At 45.0% G+C, this 21,957-nt stretch overlaps 1 protein-coding gene across 1 annotated transcript in view; it reads left to right on the top strand.

Moving 5' to 3' along the window:
• USH2A (usherin) overlaps positions 1-21,957 on the top strand; it is a 514,207-nt gene that overhangs the window by 82,753 nt on the left and 409,497 nt on the right. The window contains exon 13 of the mRNA XM_075267084.1: positions 11,293-11,931. Within this exon, the coding sequence (XP_075123185.1) occupies positions 11,293-11,931 (639 nt within the window). The remainder of the gene's footprint in view (positions 1-11,292; positions 11,932-21,957) is intronic.

The following is a 21,957-nucleotide window of genomic DNA, read 5'->3' as shown; positions in this document are numbered from 1 at the left end:
TTCCCACATGCCAAATATATAATGATAGGTCAATTGGCTTCCTATACAAACAACTGACCCTTAGGCTCGGGGCCCCACGGGCTGGAAACGCTGCGATTTGCCAACGCTGTAGGAAAAATCACGGTATTATACAGTACAGGCAAAGTGGATGGGATTCATGTGAGTGCCATGCACACTTTGCGCTTAAAGGGATTCTACCATTAAAAAACTTCTTTTTCTACGTAACGCGTCGGAATAGCCTTTAGAAAGGCTATTCGTCTCCTACCATTGGAAGTGCTCTCCGCCGCGCCGTTCGTTCGAAATACCAGTTTGTACCGGTATGCTAATTAGTTCTCTCGCAGCGATGGGGGAGGGCCCCAGCGCAGGAGATGCGATGGGGGCGTCCCCATTGCTGCCCGAAAACCGACTCCAGCGCCGCCTCTATCTTCTTCTGCATCCTCCCCTTCCTTCTTTGTCTTGACGTCGGACGCCTGCGCAGTGTGCACATGCGCGAAATTACGGTGTCGGCACTATGGGCGTGGGCATGCGTAGTACGTTCGGCGAAGTTCGCCAAACAGAGCGTACTGCGCAGGCGACCGACGTCAAGCCAAAGAAGAAAGGGGAGGATGCAGAAGAAGACAGAGGCGGCGCTGGAGTCATTTTTCGAGCAGCAATGGAAACGCCCCCATCACTGCCAGAGAACTAATTAGCATACCGGTACAAACCGGTATTTCGAATGAACGGCGCGGCGGAGATCACTTCCAAAGGTAGGAGACGAATAGCCTTTCTAAAGGCTATTCCGACGCGTTACCTAGAAAAAAAAGTTTTTTAATGGCAGAATCCCTTTAAAACCGCAGCGATTTCCAAAACCGGAAATCAGCATGTCAATTATATCTACAGAAACGCCGGCGGCTTTCCTGTCGATATAATTGCAACAGAAACTCCGTGAACTTTCTGTTCAAAGCGCTGCGGATGCGTTCCCAACCGGGGGCGTTCTCTTTATGGGTCTTGGGGATGAGCGCCTATATGACAGCCACTGACTCCCCTACCCCACATCGCCCCCTGTGCTTTCAATACAAACGTCCGCCATCGTCATACGTTGCAGCGTTCTCTTCCACCACGTCGTTGATACAATTTCATTCCCGTCCTCTCTTGACGTCCCTCTTGGTACATTAGCTCTCTTCAAACCTGTTTTAGGTCTAATGAGTTCTAAGCAAATCATTCTTCTGCCAGGTTTCTTATTAAACCAAAAATAAATGGATTTTTTTTTTTTTTTTTTTTGCAATTTTTTTTTTCCTCGCAGGGTCCATTGCGATAAATCTTTCCCTTTCCCCATTATATTTCTTTGAACTGTTCTTATGAAATGCAAAATAAGTCAACATAATTCCACTGATCGTCTACATGGGCCGGGTTACTTATCAAGGGCTATATAATTTTAATTTTGTAATTCAATGCCAAACTGATTATAATAAACTACCGCCTCCCCTGTTATTTATCATGTTCTTTTACAAGACGCGCTTTTTTTTTTTGTTTGTGGCTCCCACAGGTATTTTTTCAAAAATTAGATTTGATTATAGCAATTTATTACTTTCAAAATATTTGAGGGGTGCTCCGGCTACATAAGGACAAAATTTATCAAGTGCCTGAAATACACTGTGCATATAATACGTTGTGAAATGTTGATGTATGGGAATATTATGATAAAGTGAGCGCAGGACCGCCGGCCTACCTGTCGAAAATATCTTCGTAGGAAGCGGAAAAACATAACCGGTTTAAGCGTTTTTAAATGACACTGAATTTTTTTTTTATTATTTTTTTTTTATTTATGTGGTTTTTCGGGATAAAGGATTTTTCCATGGCCTGATAACAAGGTAATGTATAGGGGAGATGTTACCGCTTCCTACGTGGGATGATAGGGGGTTTCGTCTGTTCATTAATTTAATTAATGATGTAAAGGCTAATGCGGAGGAAGCCGCTATCGCGCGTTGTTATTGGGATGATTTACTATTATGGAGGGGTTTAGGATGGAGAGGATCTGTGTAGGCATTGTTCGGATTTTCTGAAAGGCAGGGCTTTGCCATACCCTGGAGAGGATAGAGTGGATTCTTAGAAGGGTTGTTGCTCCCTGTACCCACCACTAGGGGCGTAGGTCACACCAGCCAGTGGCGTAAGTAGGAATGACAGGGCCCCGTGGCGAACTTTTGACATGCGTCCCCCCCACACACACACACACACGACCAACTAACCTCCCCCCCCCCGCGCATTCCTGCGCTCTCTAATATGCCCCATAGTGGCCCCTGCACACAGTATTATGTCCCATAGTGGCCCCTGCACACAGTATTATCCCCCATAGTGGCCCCTGCACACAGTATTATCCCCCATAGTGGCCCCTGCACACAGTATTATGTCCCATAGTGGCCCCTGCACATGATATTATATCCCATAGTGGCCCCTGCACACAGTATTATGCCCCATAGTGGCCCCTGCACACAGTATTATCCCCCATAGTGGCCCCTGCACACAGTATTATCCCCCATAGTGGCCCCTGCACACAGTATTATGTCCCATAGTGGCCCCTGCACATGATATTATATCCCCCATAGTGGCCCCTGCACACAGTATTATGCCCCATAGTGGCCCCTGCACACAGTATTATCCCCCATAGTGGCCCCTGCACACAGTATTATCCCCCATAGTGGCCCCTGCACACAGTATTATGTCTCATAGTGGCTCCTGCACACAGTATTATCCCCCATAGTGGCTCCTGCACACAGTATTATCCCCCATAGTGGGCCCTGCACACAGTATTATGCCCCACAGTGGCCCCTGCACACAGTATTATGCCCCATAGTGGCCCCTGCACACAGTATTATGCCCCATAGTGGCCCCTGCACACAGTATTATGTCCCAAAGTGACCTCTACACACAGTATTATGCCTCATAGTGGCCCCTGTACACAGTATTATGTCCCATAGTGTCCCCTGCACACAGTATTGGAGTTTTCAGACCCCAGAGTATAATAATCGGATACCAAAGGGGGGTACCAACATAAAAAACACTGTCACTTACCTATCCTCGACTCCCCTGCAGTCCTTGATGGTGTCAGCCATCTTCAATGACATTCGGGACATCACATGACCCAGGATGTATGCCCAGAGAGGTAAGCAGCAGTGTTTTTTATGTTCCCTTACCTCCCTTGGACCTCTGATCATTATACCCGGGGGTCTGAAAAGACCCCTGAGTATAATAATGATGTTTGTGGGGCCCGTGGCTTCACTTACTGATCCCGGCCACTGCCAGGATCGGTAACAAATAGGGCTCGATTCTGGCTATTAAAAAAAACAAAACGTAGTGGTAGCAGCTGCCGCTGGGCCCCTAATGTCCCAGGCCCTATGGCAGCCGTTATCCCTGCTACCCCAGTAGTTACGCCACTGACACCAGCCCTGTTACAAGTTACCCCCTGGAAATAATGGTTCTTCTTATACTGACCGTATATAGACCACCAGTCACAGCAAGTTTCTTTGGATAGGGGGTTTGGTGAGGGTCCACCAAATATCTGAATGGAGCACCAGGAGAGGTACCATACACCATCCCTTGCAAAGGACTGTTGGGGATAGCCACGTGCTTGGTGAACCCATTGAAATAAATTGAGAGGTACGAGTTGCCCATCCTGTCCAAAACTGGGGTGCAAAGTAGTTCTTCTAATTGTGAAGGTTCCAATAATCAAACCCCCACTAGTAAGCAAGTTACTCTCATAGGACATAACTTGCTCTTAATGGAATATCCCTTTTAGGGTAGGTTCACAGCCGTCAAAAAAATATCCAACATTGCCGACTAAAGTCTACTGCTGGCCAGCCATGGACGATCATTTGAAGGATCTACAGGTCAGATCACCGGTCACTTTGAAAAGAATTCAGATGCCATACCCAGATGCCCACCAAATAAATCCGAAGAATCAAGACTCTGACCCAAAAAATTAATTTTGATCCAAGATCCAGACCCCAAAAATGAATTTGTGGCCAAAACTCAGACCTTCAGAAGGAACTCAGATTTAGGCCCTCAGAATTGAATAAGACTCAATATGCAGATCTTTTAAAGGGAGTGTGTCACCAGAACCCAGCAAATCAACCAAGACCCGAAGATAGATCGGTTAGCGTTAGAGATGAGCGAGTAGTATTCGATCAAACACCTCGCTGCCATAGGAATGCGTGTAAGCGGCCGATCACCAAGGGGTTAAGCGCATCGAATATTTTTCGGCCGCTTACGCGCATTCCTATGGCAGCGAGGTATTCGATCGAATACTACTTGCTCATCTCTAGTTAGCGTCAGTTGAACCAATGGGAAAACACTGTTTGATTCAGGTGACCCTAACCTATCTCTCAATGGGGCTGGGTTGATAGGCTGGGGTCCGTTGATAGACTCCATTTTAACGAAATCAGATCCTAGATTCAGAACCATAGAATTAGTTCATACCCCAGACTACTTCATGGGCTGGTACAGTCATGAGTCTTATGAGAAAACCATGAGAGGGAGGGATGGGCATAGGTCTGCAGCTTCATCTCCCCTCCGTCTTGACCTTTATTGATACAAATGTATAGGAATGTATTGGTAGTATGGACGAGGCCCATGGTTGTCCCCCTGCCGGTTTAGCCTATAGCCTAATAGGAGAAATCCTTCAAAAAGATCAAATACATTTTTCAAAAATAGCCATCATATCCATTGGGGAGACTCAAATAAGAATTCGATTTCTATGAAATTTTGGTCTAGTGTAAGCCCAATGGATCAGTCCATGCGGTGACTCTCGGAGATGCCCCGTAGGCCTTTGTCATTCTCGTAGATTACCTGTCAGAAATATGTATGGCGTATTCAAATGAGCCCCGTGCATATTTATACAAGCCGTACCCCGCGAATCCATATAGACCAAATCTAATAGTACAAAATGAGTCATAATTCTTGTTAACAATCCAGTTATTTTTAACATTTCCAGCCGGCGATGTTTCACAGGGTGTTTTTTTTTTTTTTTTTTTACTATTTTCCTTATTGAAATTAAATGATACGCCTTAGGTGGCTCATTCATCATCGCTAAAGGAACTCGCCTATTGTCGAGGAGTTCCTGAATTTTTATCCCTATACATAATGTATTTCCATCCAGTTTAAGAGATGCATTTTGTCCGTGTACGTTCTTAAATGCGTGCGCGGCGTGTTCATATATTTTAGGTCAGTAATGTTTTATTATAACTGGGGGTGAATTTTTCACTTTGTGATACAATTTATAGCCGCCTTATTGTTCGGTGTATTTTTATTTAAAACACGGGGGAAGCTTGCTTTAGGAAAATCACCTTTACCCTCTCCTATATGAGGCCGCTGCTGAGACTGCTTTGTGTTATTTATATGTTCTGATATAATAGATGGATTGCAGTGAGACTCTAAACTGGTGGCATAGAAAGAAGAGAGCGGCCCGTAGCAAAAATCTAACTCCCCCCATCACCGACACCACCAATTGTGATGTTTTTACCATCAAGAAGAGAAGTGGCTGCTTTGTGATACACAAAGTGATGTATAGGGATGATACACACAGATGTCTACAATTATGGATAATTTACAGGATAATACACACAGTGATGTCACAGTACAGGGATAATACACACAGTGATGTCACAGTACAGAGATAATACACACAGTGATGTCACAGTACAGGGATAATACACACAGTGATGTCACAGTACAGGGATAATACACACAGTGATGTCACAGTACAGGATAATACACACAGTGATGTCACAGTACAGGATAATACACACAGTGATGTCACAGTACAGGGATAATACACACAGTGATGTCACAGTACAGAGATAATACACACAGTGATGTCACAGTACAGGGATAATACACACAGTGATGTCACAGTACAGGATAATACACACAGTGATGTCACAGTACAGAGATAATACACACAGTGATGTCACAGTACAGAGATAATACACACAGTGATGTCACAGTACAGAGATAATACACACAGTGATGTCACAGTACAGGGATAATCAGGGCCGGCTCCAGGTTTTTATGGGCCCTTGGGCGACAGAGCCTCAGTGGGCCCCCTTGTAAAGGAGGCAGGGGAGTCGAGACACTGTGCGTTACAGATGAAGCAAGTGACGTCACCAACGTCATACCTCCCAACTTTTAAAGAATAGAAAGAGGGGAAAAATGTGCGGCGCGCTCTGCGCGCAGCGGCAAATTTGGCTCCACCCACTCATTCATTTATCATGTGCTCCCACAGAGTATAATCCTCCTACAGTCACCCGTAAATGATATGCCCCCCTCCATCTCTCATATATATATGTTTCATATACACCTTTCCTCTGCCCCCAGTTTCATGTCCCCCCCTCCACCTCTGTCCCCAGTTTCATCACATTCTCCCCCTTCATCTGCCCACAGTTTCACGTCCCCAGTCTCTGCCCCAGTGTCATGCTGTTCCACCCCCCCATCTGCCCCAGTGTCATGCCGTTCCCCCCCTCCCCTTCATTTGCCTCCCCAGTTTCATTGAGCCCCCTCCATCTCTGTCCCCAGTGTCATGCCATTCCCCCCTCCCCTTCATTTGCCCCCCAGTTTCATTGGCCCCCTCCATCTCTGTTCCCAGTTTCATGCCGTTCTCTCCCCACCCCCTTCATCTTCCCCAGTGTCATGCCATTCCCTCCCCTTCATTTGCCCCCCAGTTTCATGGGCCCCCTTCATTATGTTCCACCTTAACATAATACAAATCAAACACTTACACTCACCTTCCATCGTTCCCCCGACGCTCCTCTCTCCGCTCTCTCACTCCAGTCACATAGTGATTAATGCAGGAACTGTGAGCGCAGCCTACACACGCAAGCCGGGCCGCGACTTTAAAGCAGGAGCTGCGCTCACAGTTCATGCTTTAATCGTCTATGTATTCAGCACATCAGCGTCCGTCGGACGCCGATGTGCTGAAATCGGGACAGGCAAGTGCTGGGGCGGACAAGTGCTGGGGGGCCCCCAGAGGCTCTGTGGGCCCCGGCACTTGCCCGACTATGCCGTGCGCTGACGCCGGCCCTGGGGATAATACACACAGTGATGTCACAGTACAGAGATAATACACACAGTGATGTCACAGTACAGAGATAATACACACAGTGATGTCACAGTACAGGGATAATACACACAGTGATGTCACAGTACAGAAATAATACACACAGTGATGTCACAGTACAGGGATAATACACACAGTGATGTCACAGTACAGGATAATACACAGTGATGTCACAGTACAGGGATTTAGCAGGCAGGCTAAAGATTGAAAAGATTTTGTTACTTACTCAGTATGTGATATTCGGGATCTTGACACCCGGGACCCTCACAGATGATCTGGTTGGAGAGGTCGCAGAGTTTGGGTGCATTTGCCTCTTTATTGAATCACATATACAGTGTAGGGGATGTGCCTGGTATTGCAGCTCATTCCTATTCGCTTTGGATCAGTTTTATAGCAGTGACATCATTGGTTACATACGTGTACAGAACATATGGCAGCTTTTGACAAGACAAATTCTTTAAGAGTAAGTTTTGAACTTGTTTTGACATTTTGGTAATTTTTTGGACAGTCACATGACCTCGGCACTCGTATCCGGCAACTGAAGTTGGTTTTTGAAGTACAGCTGAAGCACTTATAGAAGATTTACATTTCCTGCCCACTATGGCTCTGTGATGTCATCGGGTAGTTTTATATAAAATTGATTACAGAGATCAACATTTCAGTTTTAAAATATCTTCTTGGGGTAATGTGAATTGGAACCAGATTACATCGGCATATTTGCCACTTTGGTGACAATAAAATAGTGTCACTTATATTGTCCCTCGTTAAGATTTTCAGCGTGTGTTTTTACAAAAATCAATCTGATAATGTTAAGCACTTAAAGTTAAGACCTAATAAAAAAAAAATTGCAAAGGGGTCTTAAAATTTTGCCGACACCAAAAGAAAAAATCAACGAGAGGTAAAAAAAAGTGAGATTGAGCTTTTCTGAGAACGTCTTAAGAGTCAAATTATTTAAAGGCAAAGAAGGTGATCTGGGTATACAAAGCCCGACCGGATACAGATGTTCTCTATATAGTATAGCTTACTCTATATGATGATTTACCAAAATTATCAATGGGGTAAAAAAAATCACCAAATTGCATCAAACACAACCATCACATATATCTCTGTACCTTATTCATATTACCTCTGTTTGCTTAGGCCTGTTTTTCTTGGCACAATAAGGACATCATGGCTGGTTATCTGGAGGACACTACATGTATGAGAAGATAACCCGACCACAATAAGGACATCATGGCTGGTTATCAGGAGGACACTACATGTATGAGAAGATAACCCGACACAATAAGGACATCATGGCTGGTTATCAGGAGGACACTACATGTATGAGAAGATAACCTGACTACAATAAGGACATCATGGCTGGTTATCAGGAGGACACTACATGTATGAGAAGATAACCCGACCACAATAAGGACATCATGGCTGGTTATCAGGAGGACACTACATGTATGAGAAGATAACCTGACCACAATAAGGACATCATGGCTGGTTATCAGGAGGACACTACATGTATGAGAAGATAACCTGACCACAATAAGGACATCATGGCTGGTTATCAGGAGGACACTACATGTATGAGAAGATAACCTGACCACAGTAAGGACATCATGGCTGGTTATCAGGAGGACACTACATGTATGAGAAGATAACCTGACCACAATAAGGACACCATGGCTGGTTATCAGGATCTTGGTTTCTGACAAGTCTCAGACCATAAGAAGTTCCTAAATTCATGGTCATATCCATTGACAACTGATCAAGATAAAAGATGACGCCACTAAGATGGTTAGAAATCTTTAACATTCGGAAAAAAATTTAATTGCCTTCAAATTTATATATGATACATATATGGAAAAAACTCTTCTGTCTTGTGTCAGTGTCTGATAGGTATAAATACCCCCTCCCCCATCCCTACCCACAACCTCCATTCAGGGCTGTGCCATGCCATGGCCTTGACAACAGGGTCCAGCTTCACTGATGTGGTGTAATGGGCCCGAGAGCCCCGATGACTTGATCATTCCCCGTCCAGTCATCGCAGAGCCCATAGACCCATCTCTATCTCTTTCACCTTCCATTTCCACTTTTTCCCAGTTTTGCAGTTATCACGTTCTTAAATGATCACATCCTTTGAAGAAAGTGAAATGATAATTAGCAGATAGTTATAGAAAATAATTATAATGTATGCTGAATAAATTCCAGGCCAAACCCCGTAATGTTGTCATTAATCACTGCCTCGCCGCAGCCATGTTTTTGTCCTCATGAAAATACGGAATTAAAGCATTAATTTTCTGCAAATTGATACTGAGAGAAGTTTCCACCCCTAGTCTTGGAATATGCAAATTACAGGACAATAATTGAAGTGTGCAACCACAGAGGATACATTTGTGAATTAAGGAACGTCTCAGGGTTTAACACCGTAGTTGCCAGAAACGTGGCGACCTTGTCCAGTGCTTACGATCCTATAACCGTAACGATAATCTCATGAACTTGAGATGGCAGAAGGCTTGGATTAAAACGATACAAACAATGAAAAATGTAACAAATATATGGAAAAACTAGGAATCTTGAATTTTTTGAAGTTATTTCAGTTTGGCTCAGAATTATAAGTTGAAGCCCCTGGATCCCAATACAAAATCTCTTGTAAGACCTCCATCTCTTGCACCATATGGAACTCATAATACTGGTGTCTTATCTGAAAGAGGAAACTTTGGGGCGCCCAGGCACTCGAGCTTGGGTGTGACTGCTACCTCTACCTTGGGTCAGACTGAAGTTCCTTGGACCCAACAGATAAACTCATTCTGAGGTCCACCCAACAGTCCTTTGGAAATAGACCATAGTGCTCTTCAAATTTGGGCATCTTCTACAGGACCATTATTGTGTTACAACCTGGGCCCACTGGAGGATTCTTTGGTACTCTCGTGGGTCAGTCCGATCCTACCCATAAGTGTATATGGCATCCAAGTGATTGGCAGCTGTGTAGCAATAAGTATTTTTGTAGTTGTGTAATTTGAACATTTGATATTACGGTTGTTTAGGCATTGTGGTTGTATTATTTAGGAAATATATGACGGTATTATTTGAGCACTGTGTGCACTATTGTTTGTCCACTATGGTAGTAGTATTTAAGAAATACACTGTCTACCAATAAGTATTTGGACCCCTGTGGTAGAATAGAAAACACCATTTCTTCCTATCCAATAGTTGGTAGACCTCAGCAGATGCTTCCTTATGGATGGAAATGAGCGACACAATACTCCCTAGTGACACTCCTGGTGTATGTGAGCCATCGGGATTCGGTTGGGGGCGGTTTCTGTGGCCAGCACTCGTTGGTCTCTGTCTCCCAGTTTCGGGGGTCTGCTGACTCTGAGCACATTCCAACAATCACCGTTCACCTTCCACTTCCTAATCACATAGGCCAATGTCGATTTTGGGTAATTCAGTTCGCTCTCAATGCCCCTTAAGGATCGACCATTTCTATGGTACCCCACAATTACCCCTTTCTCAAAATCGGACACTTCTGCATTTCGTGTCATCTTGCATGCGACTAATGCCAATGCTGTTTCCTAATTAACGGAGTACATCATGACCGCAGATATCTTCATTCGCATGGGTGTCCAAATACTTTATATATATATATATATATATATATATATATATATATATATATATATATATATTTGCATAATTAGTCTTAAATATAATAGCCCAAATACTATAGTCGGTGACATAACAAATCTAGGTCCATCATTCACATGGAGGGGCCCAGTCACAGGGCTTATAGGGTTAGAAGGGCCAATGTTCATGCCCACAGGTTCAGGACGGTTCACGTAGCCACTTAGGAAGAATAAAGAGCAAGTATGACTGGTATAATAGATGCAATATACTGTATAGGACAACCTGGATACAAGGCTATATAGGTAAAACATAGACCCACCAGATTACTGCCTGAGACAAGGAGGTATCAAGAGTGAATGTGATGCAGAACGCCAGAGGAGAGTGCAAGGACCGCCGGGGGAAAGTGGGTTTGTATAATATATTACTGGTATTTCTACTAATTTGATGATTTTTAGGAATAATGTAGACATATAATACACATTATTGGAATGTTATGTATATACATAGAATAGTATTAATCCAGGGAGCTTTCTGCTATATGTATTCAGTGCTGCTGCCATAAAAGCCTCTCATCTGTATTTCTGCAGGCCCTCGGTGTGATCGCTGCAAACTGGGCTTCAAACAAGACACATTAGGACAGGAGCGCTGTATACAATGCACGTGCACTCCTTATGGCGCCATCAATCAATTTTGCAATCCAGCCAGTGGACAATGTAAATGCAGAGAGAATGTCAGCGGACTTGACTGTGACACCTGTATTGACAACTATTATGGGTTGGATGCTGACGGTTGTAAACCCTGCGCGTGTCACACGAAAGGGATTATCCCTGGAACAGTTTGTGATGCTGTGACAGGACAATGTGTTTGTCAGCCTAATGTTGGTGGAAGGCAATGCGATGAATGCTCGGAGGGCTACTACAAATCCACACAAAATGGCTCTATGTCGTGTCTTCCCTGCCGCTGTGATAGATCAGGGGCAATAAACGCTTCTCAGACGTGTGACCAACTAACAGGGCAATGTGTGTGCAAAGCCTCGGTAACAGGTCAGCGGTGTAATATCTGCATCCACCATACCTTCCATCTGTCACTACACAATAATCAAGGTTGTCAGGATTGTGACTGTGACCATAAAGGAACATTACCGGGTTCGGTGTGTGACCACAGCAATGGGCAATGTCAATGTCTGCCGAATTATCAAGGAAGGAGATGCAACCAGTGTACGCCCGGTAAGTCATGTACAGTAATACATGAAGTATATACTACCAGACCTATGGCAGGATGGACTACGATTGGTAAATAAACCTTTGGGCCCAAAGACATAACTATAAGGGGTGCAGATGTAGCAGTTACACATAGGTCCTGGTACTTGATGGGGTCTTTACCATATAAGAAGACACTACAAACCCAGCGTATCACAAACCCAACTTAGTATCACCAGACCCAGCATATCACCCCAGCCCTGCAGATAGATAGGTTAGTGTCACCAGAACCAGCATATCACCCCAGCCCTGCAGATAGATAGGTTACTGTCACCAGACCCAGCATATCACCCCAGCCCTGCAGATAGATAGGTTAGTGTCACCAGAACCAGCATATCACCCCAGCCCTACAGATAGATAGGTTAGTGTCACCAGACCCAGCATATCACCCCAGCCCTGCAGATAGATAGGTTACTGTCACCAGACCCAGCATATCACCCCAGCCCTGCAGATAGATAGGTTACTGTCACCAGTACCAGCATATCACCCCAGCCCTGCAGATAGATAGGTTAGTGTCACCAGAACCAGCATATCACCCCAGCCCTGCAGATAGATAGGTTACTGTCACCAGAACCAGCATATCACCCCAGCCCTGCAGATAGATAGGTTAGTGCCACCAGACCCCAGTATATCACCCCAGCCCTGCAGATAGATAGGTTGCTGCTGCACCCTGTAACTGATGAAAGTGACTCATGAGTGCTGTGACCTCTTCAAACAGCTGATACCTGGAGGTCCCAAGTCTTGGACCCAACTGATCACATATAGATGACATATCCTAAGGATAGGCTATCAATGTGCCAATACCAGAAAACCCCTTTAAGCCCAAGAGCAAAAACACATGAATGGTGAACATGTAAATATCAATTAATTATCATATTCAATGTGTAAATCATAAATAATGAGCAACGATCACCATTGACATGTTGTTAAAAATGATCCACTCAACACATATGACATTAACTTACACAATATGGCGTCCACCAAATGAACTAGAGCACAAACATGCTCAGTCACCCTTCCCGCATTCTGTCCGACTTGTCAGGGATGAACAAGAACCTCTCCTTCTACAGAATCAGCTGCCAGATGGGGAAGGAGAGTGATTCTATCCAGAGCCTGCCCCAGCACCACCAAGGTGGACACTTTGAAGCAATAAAATAATGAAAAAAATATTATATGTGATGTGTATGCTTTAAAGAGGTCCTTTCACCACCTCCACCAACACTATTTAATTGTGTCCTTTAATTTTTTGCATCATTCCTAAATAAACCTTGCTGCTACTTTCAGCACCCAATATGCTCAAGCTCAGGACCACCCACTTGACAGTAGACAGCCTAATTAGGATATTGGGTGTAAAAACTAACAGTACTGATTTGCGTCTAGAGTCAGTGGAGCGGCACGTATCGAAAGAGCTGCAGTTGGTGGAGTTGGTGGAAGGTCCTCTTTACGTTACGATTGCCAGCCTTTCTAGATTTTTTGTACAAAAATGAATATTGGACTAACCCCTCAGGTCTTCAATAATGCAGAATTTTATAATTTACCAAAAAAAATGACTTTTTTTTTTTTTAAAGCCAATGATACTCCCAGTAGGACACCCGTTGTGCTGCCGATGGTTAATCCCAGCTGCTACAATCTACTGTGTTTGTCTAACCGGCACATACGGCAATAAGTCCTCTTTAGTGGATCACCATATTTCTAAATCTCCAGGTCTCACAGAAGCTCAGTTTAGTCATCATAGTTCATGGATCATGAGCAAATCATCTTACAAAAGTGTCTCTCATGTGTTAATCATGCAAGGCTGATTTTATTTTCCCCATGGTCCACTATAAAGTAATGGCTTCAGGAAGCTAAAATGCTTATCACATTAACCTCCTCGGCACCATCAATGACGCCCCGGCCTGGTTTACAGAAAGGGCAATTGCACCCCACACTGGTCTGATGTTAATGATACAGGACATTTCACCACCAGAGACACTTTCTGCAGCGACAGAACACGCGGCCCATCCAGAGTAGCAGAACTGCCGATGAATTAAGGATGACCAACATGATCTCAACGTCTGAGGTCCTTCAAGGCCACAGATTTTGGCTTAGCTTTGGTGTAATGAGCCAGTAAAAATCCCTCCTTAGACAGCTACAAATATGTATTTGTAGAGAGACAGACATGTTATGTGTAACGTGAAGATTTAGGCGGGGGCCCCACGTTTTTTGGTGCAAAAACTCAGGAGTGGATAAAGTAGAAGATAGAAATATAAGAACCTCCTTTATATTTCCCATTCCATTTGTGGACATTCTTGGCTTTGGCTCCAAATAAAAAAAAAAAACTGCAGCAAAATCTGCAACACAAAAAGTTGCATTTTCGCAACGTGGGGCTTGAGGCTTAGGATATTTTTCCTTCCCTGTAAATGCACATTTGGTGCGTGGTTTGGCTCTTCCTGATAAGGTCAGAGTCCATCAGAAGATTCCAAGCTGCTGCTCCTCTTCCCCTCTCACAGCATGTAGGATGAGAGGATGATACTGAAGCTGCATCCCTCTCCTCCCTTAATTTTTACTGTTTTATACTAAATGGATTTTTCCATCAAAATATTTACAGAGAGCCTGCAGAGAGTGTAAGGGAAACTATAACCTGAAAGTGGGGAAGGAATCCATTCTGTAAACTAATTATTTATGTACATGGAAAACAACTAGTGATTTATGAAAGATTATTCTACAATCTATTAATGACATGGTGGTCTGGTACTTAGATTTTAGTAAATTGATTAATGTTGGAAGATAGAGAAGGAAATGGTGGTAATTGAACAGGAATTGCAAAAAATAACAAGGCTCCGAGGCTAAAGGCTTAACCATAAAGTAGACTGGCAGAGCACCTCAACATTGGCTCTCAGAAGACACAGTGACCGATCCAAATGTACTTCAGTCTGTAGGTTTCTACAGGTGTGGTCACATGATATGCATAGAGATGGGTGCACCTGCCAAGATTCATTTCCGATTCGGGTGGCTTGGGTCCCTGATTTGTTTGGTCAACAAGTTTGGATAGAATTGGACATGAATTTTCTATATTCAGACCCCAGAGTATAATAGGTGGAGGCCCAGGGGAGGTGTAAAAATTAGAGATGAGCGAGTAGTGTTCGATCGAGTAGGTGTGCGATCGAATACTACGGTATTCAAAATACTCGTACTCGATCGAACACTACTAGCTGTTCGAAGTTTAAGGCTCAGCGTTGATTGGCAGAATGCTATACATTCTGCCAATCAACGCTGGTTCTTCTCTTACCTTTAGAAGTCTTCTCCGTGCAGCGTCCCCTCGGCGTCTTCCTGCTGGAATTCACTCTGTCTAGGCATCCGGCCTAGGCAGAACCGACTGCGCATGCGCGGGCATGCCGTCGCATGCGCAGTTGGCTCTGCTCAGGCGTCGGGCCGGGCAGAGCCGACTATGCACGACCGCGCATGACCGCACATGCGCAGTTGGCTCTGCCTAGGCCCTGATGCTTAGGCAGAGTGAATTCCAGACGGAAGATGCCGCAGGGACGCTGCACCGGGAGAAGTCTTCAAGGAGAATCCAGCCCGACCGTCACTCGTGGACTTGGTAAGTATAATTTTATCGAATTTTGCGTACCCCTGAAACGAGCATTTCCCCCCATAGACTATAATGGGGTTCAAAATCCGTTCGAACAGTCGAACAGTGTGCGGCTGTTCGAATCGGATTTTGAACCTCGGACATTTTAGTGTTCGCTCATCTCTAGTAAAAATTATGGTAGCCATTTTAGTTCATCCAAGAAGAATCCCCTATTGTTGGGTTTCACTAAAAACCAACTCGATTTACGGTTCGCTCAAGCTCAGGCAAGATAGCCACCCCATAACTATGTATAGAAAAAAAAGAATAAAAAAAATCTTCAATCAGACAATAAAAACAGTACACTCCATCTTCATGTGGTGTTTTGTGGGAATGACCATCATGATGCAATTTCTCCATGTATAAAGGAGATTAAATCAAAGATTGAACAGTTCAAGTCAAATAAAGGGGTTTTCTGGACTAAAAATATTATTGAGGTCTTTATTATCAGATTGGTGGGGGTCTGATCCCCGGAACCCCCATTGATCGTCTGTTCTCAGCGGAGCAGGAAGCAGACAGCTCCGCTTCCTGTGTAGTGGTCAAAACAGGTTACTGCAGTTCCACTCCCATTCCCTTTAATAGTAGCTAAGCTGCAGTAACAAGGTTTGGCCAATACATAGAGAATGGAGCTGTCTGATTCCTGCTCTGTGTACTAGCTACTGAGGAATAGGATAGATGAGGTGAGAGGGATGCTGAGTAGGAACAAGTGAGAATGAAGTGCTGGGATAAATGGGGGGTCCGACTGATGAGGTGTAGCATTTGGATGGGTACTGTTGTCTCTTCCCTGACTACAGTGCCATAGATATCATAGTGGCTGTGCTTGGTACTGCAACTCAATTCCATTCAGTTGTGCTAATGCTGTACCGTGTGACCAATAAATGTGATTTCATCACCACTATCACCTCTTCAAATAGTTTAACACAGATCACATATTGGTGACCTAACTAGGGTTGACCGATCGGGATCGTAAAAGATCAGATTCCGATCGGCGATCGAGTAAATTTCACGATCACTATCGGAATTCCGACCCTGATCTTTTTAGTCGAGATCAAGGTCTCACGTTAGTTCCCACAATGCTTGGCTACTGGACAATCATTGTTATAAAAGCCAACATTAGGGTTGAGCCATCGGGATCGGGAAAGATCAGATCCCGATCGGTGATCGAGCAAATTTCACAATCGGGATCGGCTGGAAAATGATCGAAAATCGGATTTTAAAAACGATCCTGAAATCTCAAGATCGGCTCAACCTTAGACCTAACCTAAGGGTAGGATAGTTCAGCTCAAGATACCCCAGAGATTCTGTTCAACCATCCAAAAAAAAAAAAAAAAACCTACAAGATATTCCAATTAAAAAATAAAAAAAATTAACTAATAATTTTCCCACTTCTCCTCCACGTTCGTCACCTTCGAGAACTCATGATTTTATGTTAATATGATGGTGACAAAGAAGAACAGATACATTCATATAATGCATTGAGCTTTTAGCCTTTTTGCAAAAAAAAAAAAAATGGAAAAAAAAAAAATTACTTCCAAATCTACAGAGAGAATTTCGCAGCTTTCCTGGCGAGGGAATCAAAATTAATTGTACTTAAAAAATGGTCCACATCTACTTCTAACCTGTGATGAGTAAAAATGTTAAAGGAATACATTTGGTTCAAGTGAAATTTATAGGCAATTTGTTAAAGTAGGAGCGCCCATTAGAAGGTGCATTAAAGCCATATTGGTTTTAATATGCCACTCAATAACCCGAGCCGGGGTTACAGACGCAGCTTAACCTCCATTAAGAATATTTTTGAAATGTTTTAATTCAGAATTATTTGGGGTGTTCACTAATAAATATCACAACAGCCTGTTTTTTTTTTTTTTTATTCCCCCCCTCCCCCCCGCCCACCCAGAGCTAACCTAGTGACATTATAAGCGGCCACTTAATCAGCAGAGACTAGGAGAAGGCAGGGACGTGGAGTCGAGATTTCTCCAGGCCAGTCACCCACCTTCCCCCCCGTCCTTGAAAGCAGAAGACAAAGGTTTATCCCGGTCGTCTGTACTGCAAAATCATCTCATTTAAATGTGAAAGAGGGAAAGAGGGAGCCGGGGGAAATCCTTCATAACTGCGGCAAACTCACAATGGAGTGTATACGGGGAGGGCAAGTGTGTGATCGGTACAGACGTAGCTGAGCTGAGTTTGTCATTTGCTCAATTTAGAGGGAAAGAACTAACTTGCAAACCACAGTGTTTTATTGCGAGGAACCCAGATTTCAGCATTCACTTGTACCTGGCTGCCGGGTCCTTGATATTGACTACACTGTGAACAGTGGCGTAACTAGGAATGGCGAGGCCCCAAGGCCAACACCTGATCGACCTCCCCAAAGACCCCGACCGACCGACTTCTCCCCCTTCTGCATTCCTGCACACAGTATTACGCCCCACAGTGGCCCCTGCACACAGTATTACGCCCCACAGTGGCCCCTGCACACAGTATTACGCCCCACAGTGGCCCCTGCACACAGTATTACGCCCCACAGTGGCCCCTGCACACAGTATTACGCCCCACAGTGGCCCCTGCACACAGTATTACGCCCCACAGTGGCCCCCTGCACACAGTATTACGCCCCACAGTGGCCCCCTGCACACAGTATTACGCCCCACAGTGGCCCCCTGCACACAGTATTACGCCCCACAGTGGCCCCCTGCACACAGTATTACGCCCCACAGTGGCCCCCTGCACACAGTATTACGCCCCACAGTGGCCCCCTGCACACAGTATTACGCCCCACAGTGGCCCCCTGCACACAGTATTACGCCCCATAGTGGCCCCCTGCACACAGTATTACGCCCCATAGTGGCCCCCTGCACACAGTATTACGCCCCATAGTGGCCCCCTGCACACAGTATTATGCCCCATAGTGGCCCCCTGCACACAGTATTATGCCCCATAGTGGCCCCCTGCACACAGTATTATGCCCCATAGTGGCCCCCTGCACACAGTATTATGCCCCATAGTGGCCCCCTGCACACAGTATTATGCCCCATAGTGGCCCCCTGCACACAGTATTATGCCCCATAGTGGCCCCCTGCACACAGTATTATGCCCCATAGTGGCCCCCTGCACACAGTATTATGCCCCATAGTGGCCCCCTGCACACAGTATTATGCCCCATAGTGGCCCCCTGCACACAGTATTATGCCCCATAGTGGCCCCCTGCACACAGTATTATGCCCCATAGTGGCCCCCTGCACACAGTATTATGCCCCATAGTGGCCCCCTGCACACAGTATTATGCCCCATAGTGGCCCCCTGCACACAGTATTATGCCCCATAGTGGCCCCCTGCACACAGTATTATGCCCCATAGTGGCCCCCTGCACACAGTATTATGCCCCATAGTGGCCCCCTGCACACAGTATTATGCCCCATAGTGGCCCCCTGCACACAGTATTATGCCCCATAGTGGCCCCTGCACACAGTATTATGCCCCATAGTGGCCCCTGCACACAGTATTATGCCCCATAGTGGCCCCTGCACACAGTATTATACCCCCTAGTGGCTCCTGCACACAGTATTATACCCCCTAGTGGCTCCTGCACACAGTATTATCCCCCCTAGTGGCCCCTGCACACAGTATTATGCCCCATAGTGGCCCCTGCACACAGTATTATGCCCCGTAGTGTCCCCTGCACACAGTATTATGTCCCATAGTGGCCCCTGCACACAGTATTATGTCCCATAGTGGCCCCTGCACACAGTATTATCCCCCATAGTGGCTCCTGCACACAGTATTATCCCCCATAGTGGCCCCTGCACACAGTATTATGCCCCATAGTGGCCCCTGCACACAGTATTATGCCCCATAGTGGCCCCTGCACACAGTATTATCCCCCATAGTGGCTCCTGCACACAGTATTATCCCCCCTAGTGGCCCCTGCACACAGTATTATGCCCCGTAGTGTCCCCTGCACACAGTATTATGCCCCATAGGGGCCCTTACACACAGTATTTTCAGATCCCATAGTATAATGATTGGAGATCCAGGGTAGGATACAAACATAAAAAACACTGTTAATTACCTGTCCTGGGCTCCAGAAGTCCGCTGTTTTTTTCACTGTTTTGATTCTGATAAAAATTTGAATGAAAAGTGATCAAAGCAAAAGTATTTCCCAAAAATGGTAGAACTACAAAGTACACCCAGCCCCGCAAAAAAAGACGCCCTATGCATCCCTGTATACGGACGTATAAAAAAGTTACGGCTGTCGGAATATGGCGACTTTTAGAAAAAAAATTTTTTAACACAGTTTTGGATTTTTTTTAAGGGGTCAAAATGTAAATAAAACCATATAAATTTGGTATCCCTGGAACCGTACCGAAGCACAGAATACAGGGGACATGTCATTTTGGCTGCACAGTGAACGCCGTAAAACCAAAGCCCGTAAGAAAGTCACAGAAATGCATTTTTTCTTCAAATCCCTCCATTCTGAATTTTTTTCCTGCTTCCCAGTACATTGTACAGAATAATTAAAGGGGCTCTATCAGCAAAATCATGCTGATAGAGCCCCACATATGCGTGAATAGCCTTTAAAAAGGCTATTCAAGCACCACTAAAGTTATATTAAACTACCCCCCAGTTTTAAAATAAAACCCTAAAACAGAATGTGATCAACTTACCCATCGTGCACGCTGGGCGGGCATTCAGGGACCGCCGTCTTCTTCCAGCGATGTCCTTGGGTCCCGTCTAACTAGCTAACTGACATTGTTAAAAAATGGCGCAGGTGCATGTGCAGTAGCATGCTGCTACTACTAAGGCTACTGCGCAGGTGCCCGCGCCATTTTTTATCAATGTCAGTTCGTGCAGGACCTTGTGAAGCATGAGATTTGTCAAAAAACAATCAGACCTTGATTGATGAAAAGAATCCAAAGGAGATTATTTCAGGAGGTCCAGTTTTTAACAAAAATAAAAAAAAAATTCTTCAGAAAATATCCATACTGTGCACAACAAAAACCTTGTACTTCAGGCTGCTGTAGTCCCACAAACTATTCACCGTGTGAACTCCACCAACACACAGCTTTCTGGGAAATGGAAACCTTTTATACCTATAGACATTTCCCATAATCCTCTGCAGTTTCCCCTGTAAAACCCTGGAGTTGCTGCAGACTTGCTCATATAAGATCAGGGCAGACACACCCCAGTGCAACTCTACTACTGCAGGTAAGTATGCAAAAAATACTTTATAAATCCATTTTAATGTGAACAGTTCCTTAGTTTTGGTACATTATTCTCAGATGGCAAGACAAGGAATAGTAGGAAAATAGAGATTAGGTGGCCTAATGAGGAAAGGAAGAAATAAGAAGCAGGAATAGAACATTCACACAGAGATATTACCAGACCTGGGGACTCCTGGACCACCACTAAGGTTAGATAGAGGAAATCACATGGAAACATAACACACAACAGTTCACCTCTTCACAGACCTAATATTTCTGTTCATGACAACCAGGAAGCTGATGATAGGCCTTCTGGTTGTCAAAGCAATCCCTCCAAAAACCTTATAATATTGTTGCAAAGCATGTGTTGGGATTGGGTCCCGCAGGGTTCTCAGCGCACTGCGCCACCTGCAGGTCAATCTAACTCTGGCCCTCGGCCTCGGGTAGTGAGGTGTCTGGAGTGTAAGTCCAGATTGCTGCCTACTGAGCATGCTCAGACTTTTTGGAGCCGCTCACAAGCTAAGTGCCATTTCTTCCCTATTGAGCATGAGCGGTGAGGTCATGGCCACCATCCTTATTGGGCGGGGACTTCCCTTTAAATAGTGCCGACGCCCACCCGGCGCTCACACTTTGACTGAAATTTGCTAACGACAGTAGTTTAGGGCTAGGCTCCAGTATCCAGGCAGGTGTTCAGACTAGGCCTCTATATGCTCTGTAGTTAGTACCTATAAATCCTGAACTGTTAGCCCTACACTAGGCTAGGAGTGGTGGGCTCTGTTCCAGCCTGAGGCGTTGACAGCAGGTGTGGTCTCTGAGTTAGCCTCATTATACTGTCAAACTTCCTGTGTACTCCTAGCTGTTGCAGGAGCATGTTTTATTGTTGACCTGGGGTGATGGTTAACCCTTAGCAGCCTTGCTGTTTCAGCTGTACTGTGCACCCTGTCCAGTGAGGTTAACTGGCAGGGTGTTGTTGCAGCTTGTTCACATTGTGTACCGCGCCACATGACTGCCAGTGCAGTTTAACTGGTAGCACTGGTTCAGACTTACAGCCGCTCATCCGGGATTATACCCACTTACTTGGAAACCCATCAATATTGTTGCACGGGGGGTGGGGATTGAAGGTGAGAGAAGGAGCCTCTCCTCTTTAACCACTTAGATCACAATATAAGGGATTAGTCTGGCTCTTTC

The sequence above is a fragment of the Leptodactylus fuscus genome, chromosome 3, assembly GCF_031893055.1.
Source record: "Leptodactylus fuscus isolate aLepFus1 chromosome 3, aLepFus1.hap2, whole genome shotgun sequence".
In the NCBI taxonomy this organism is placed as follows: domain Eukaryota; kingdom Metazoa; phylum Chordata; class Amphibia; order Anura; family Leptodactylidae; genus Leptodactylus; species Leptodactylus fuscus.
This window is presented reverse-complemented; position numbering and strand designations above follow the sequence as displayed.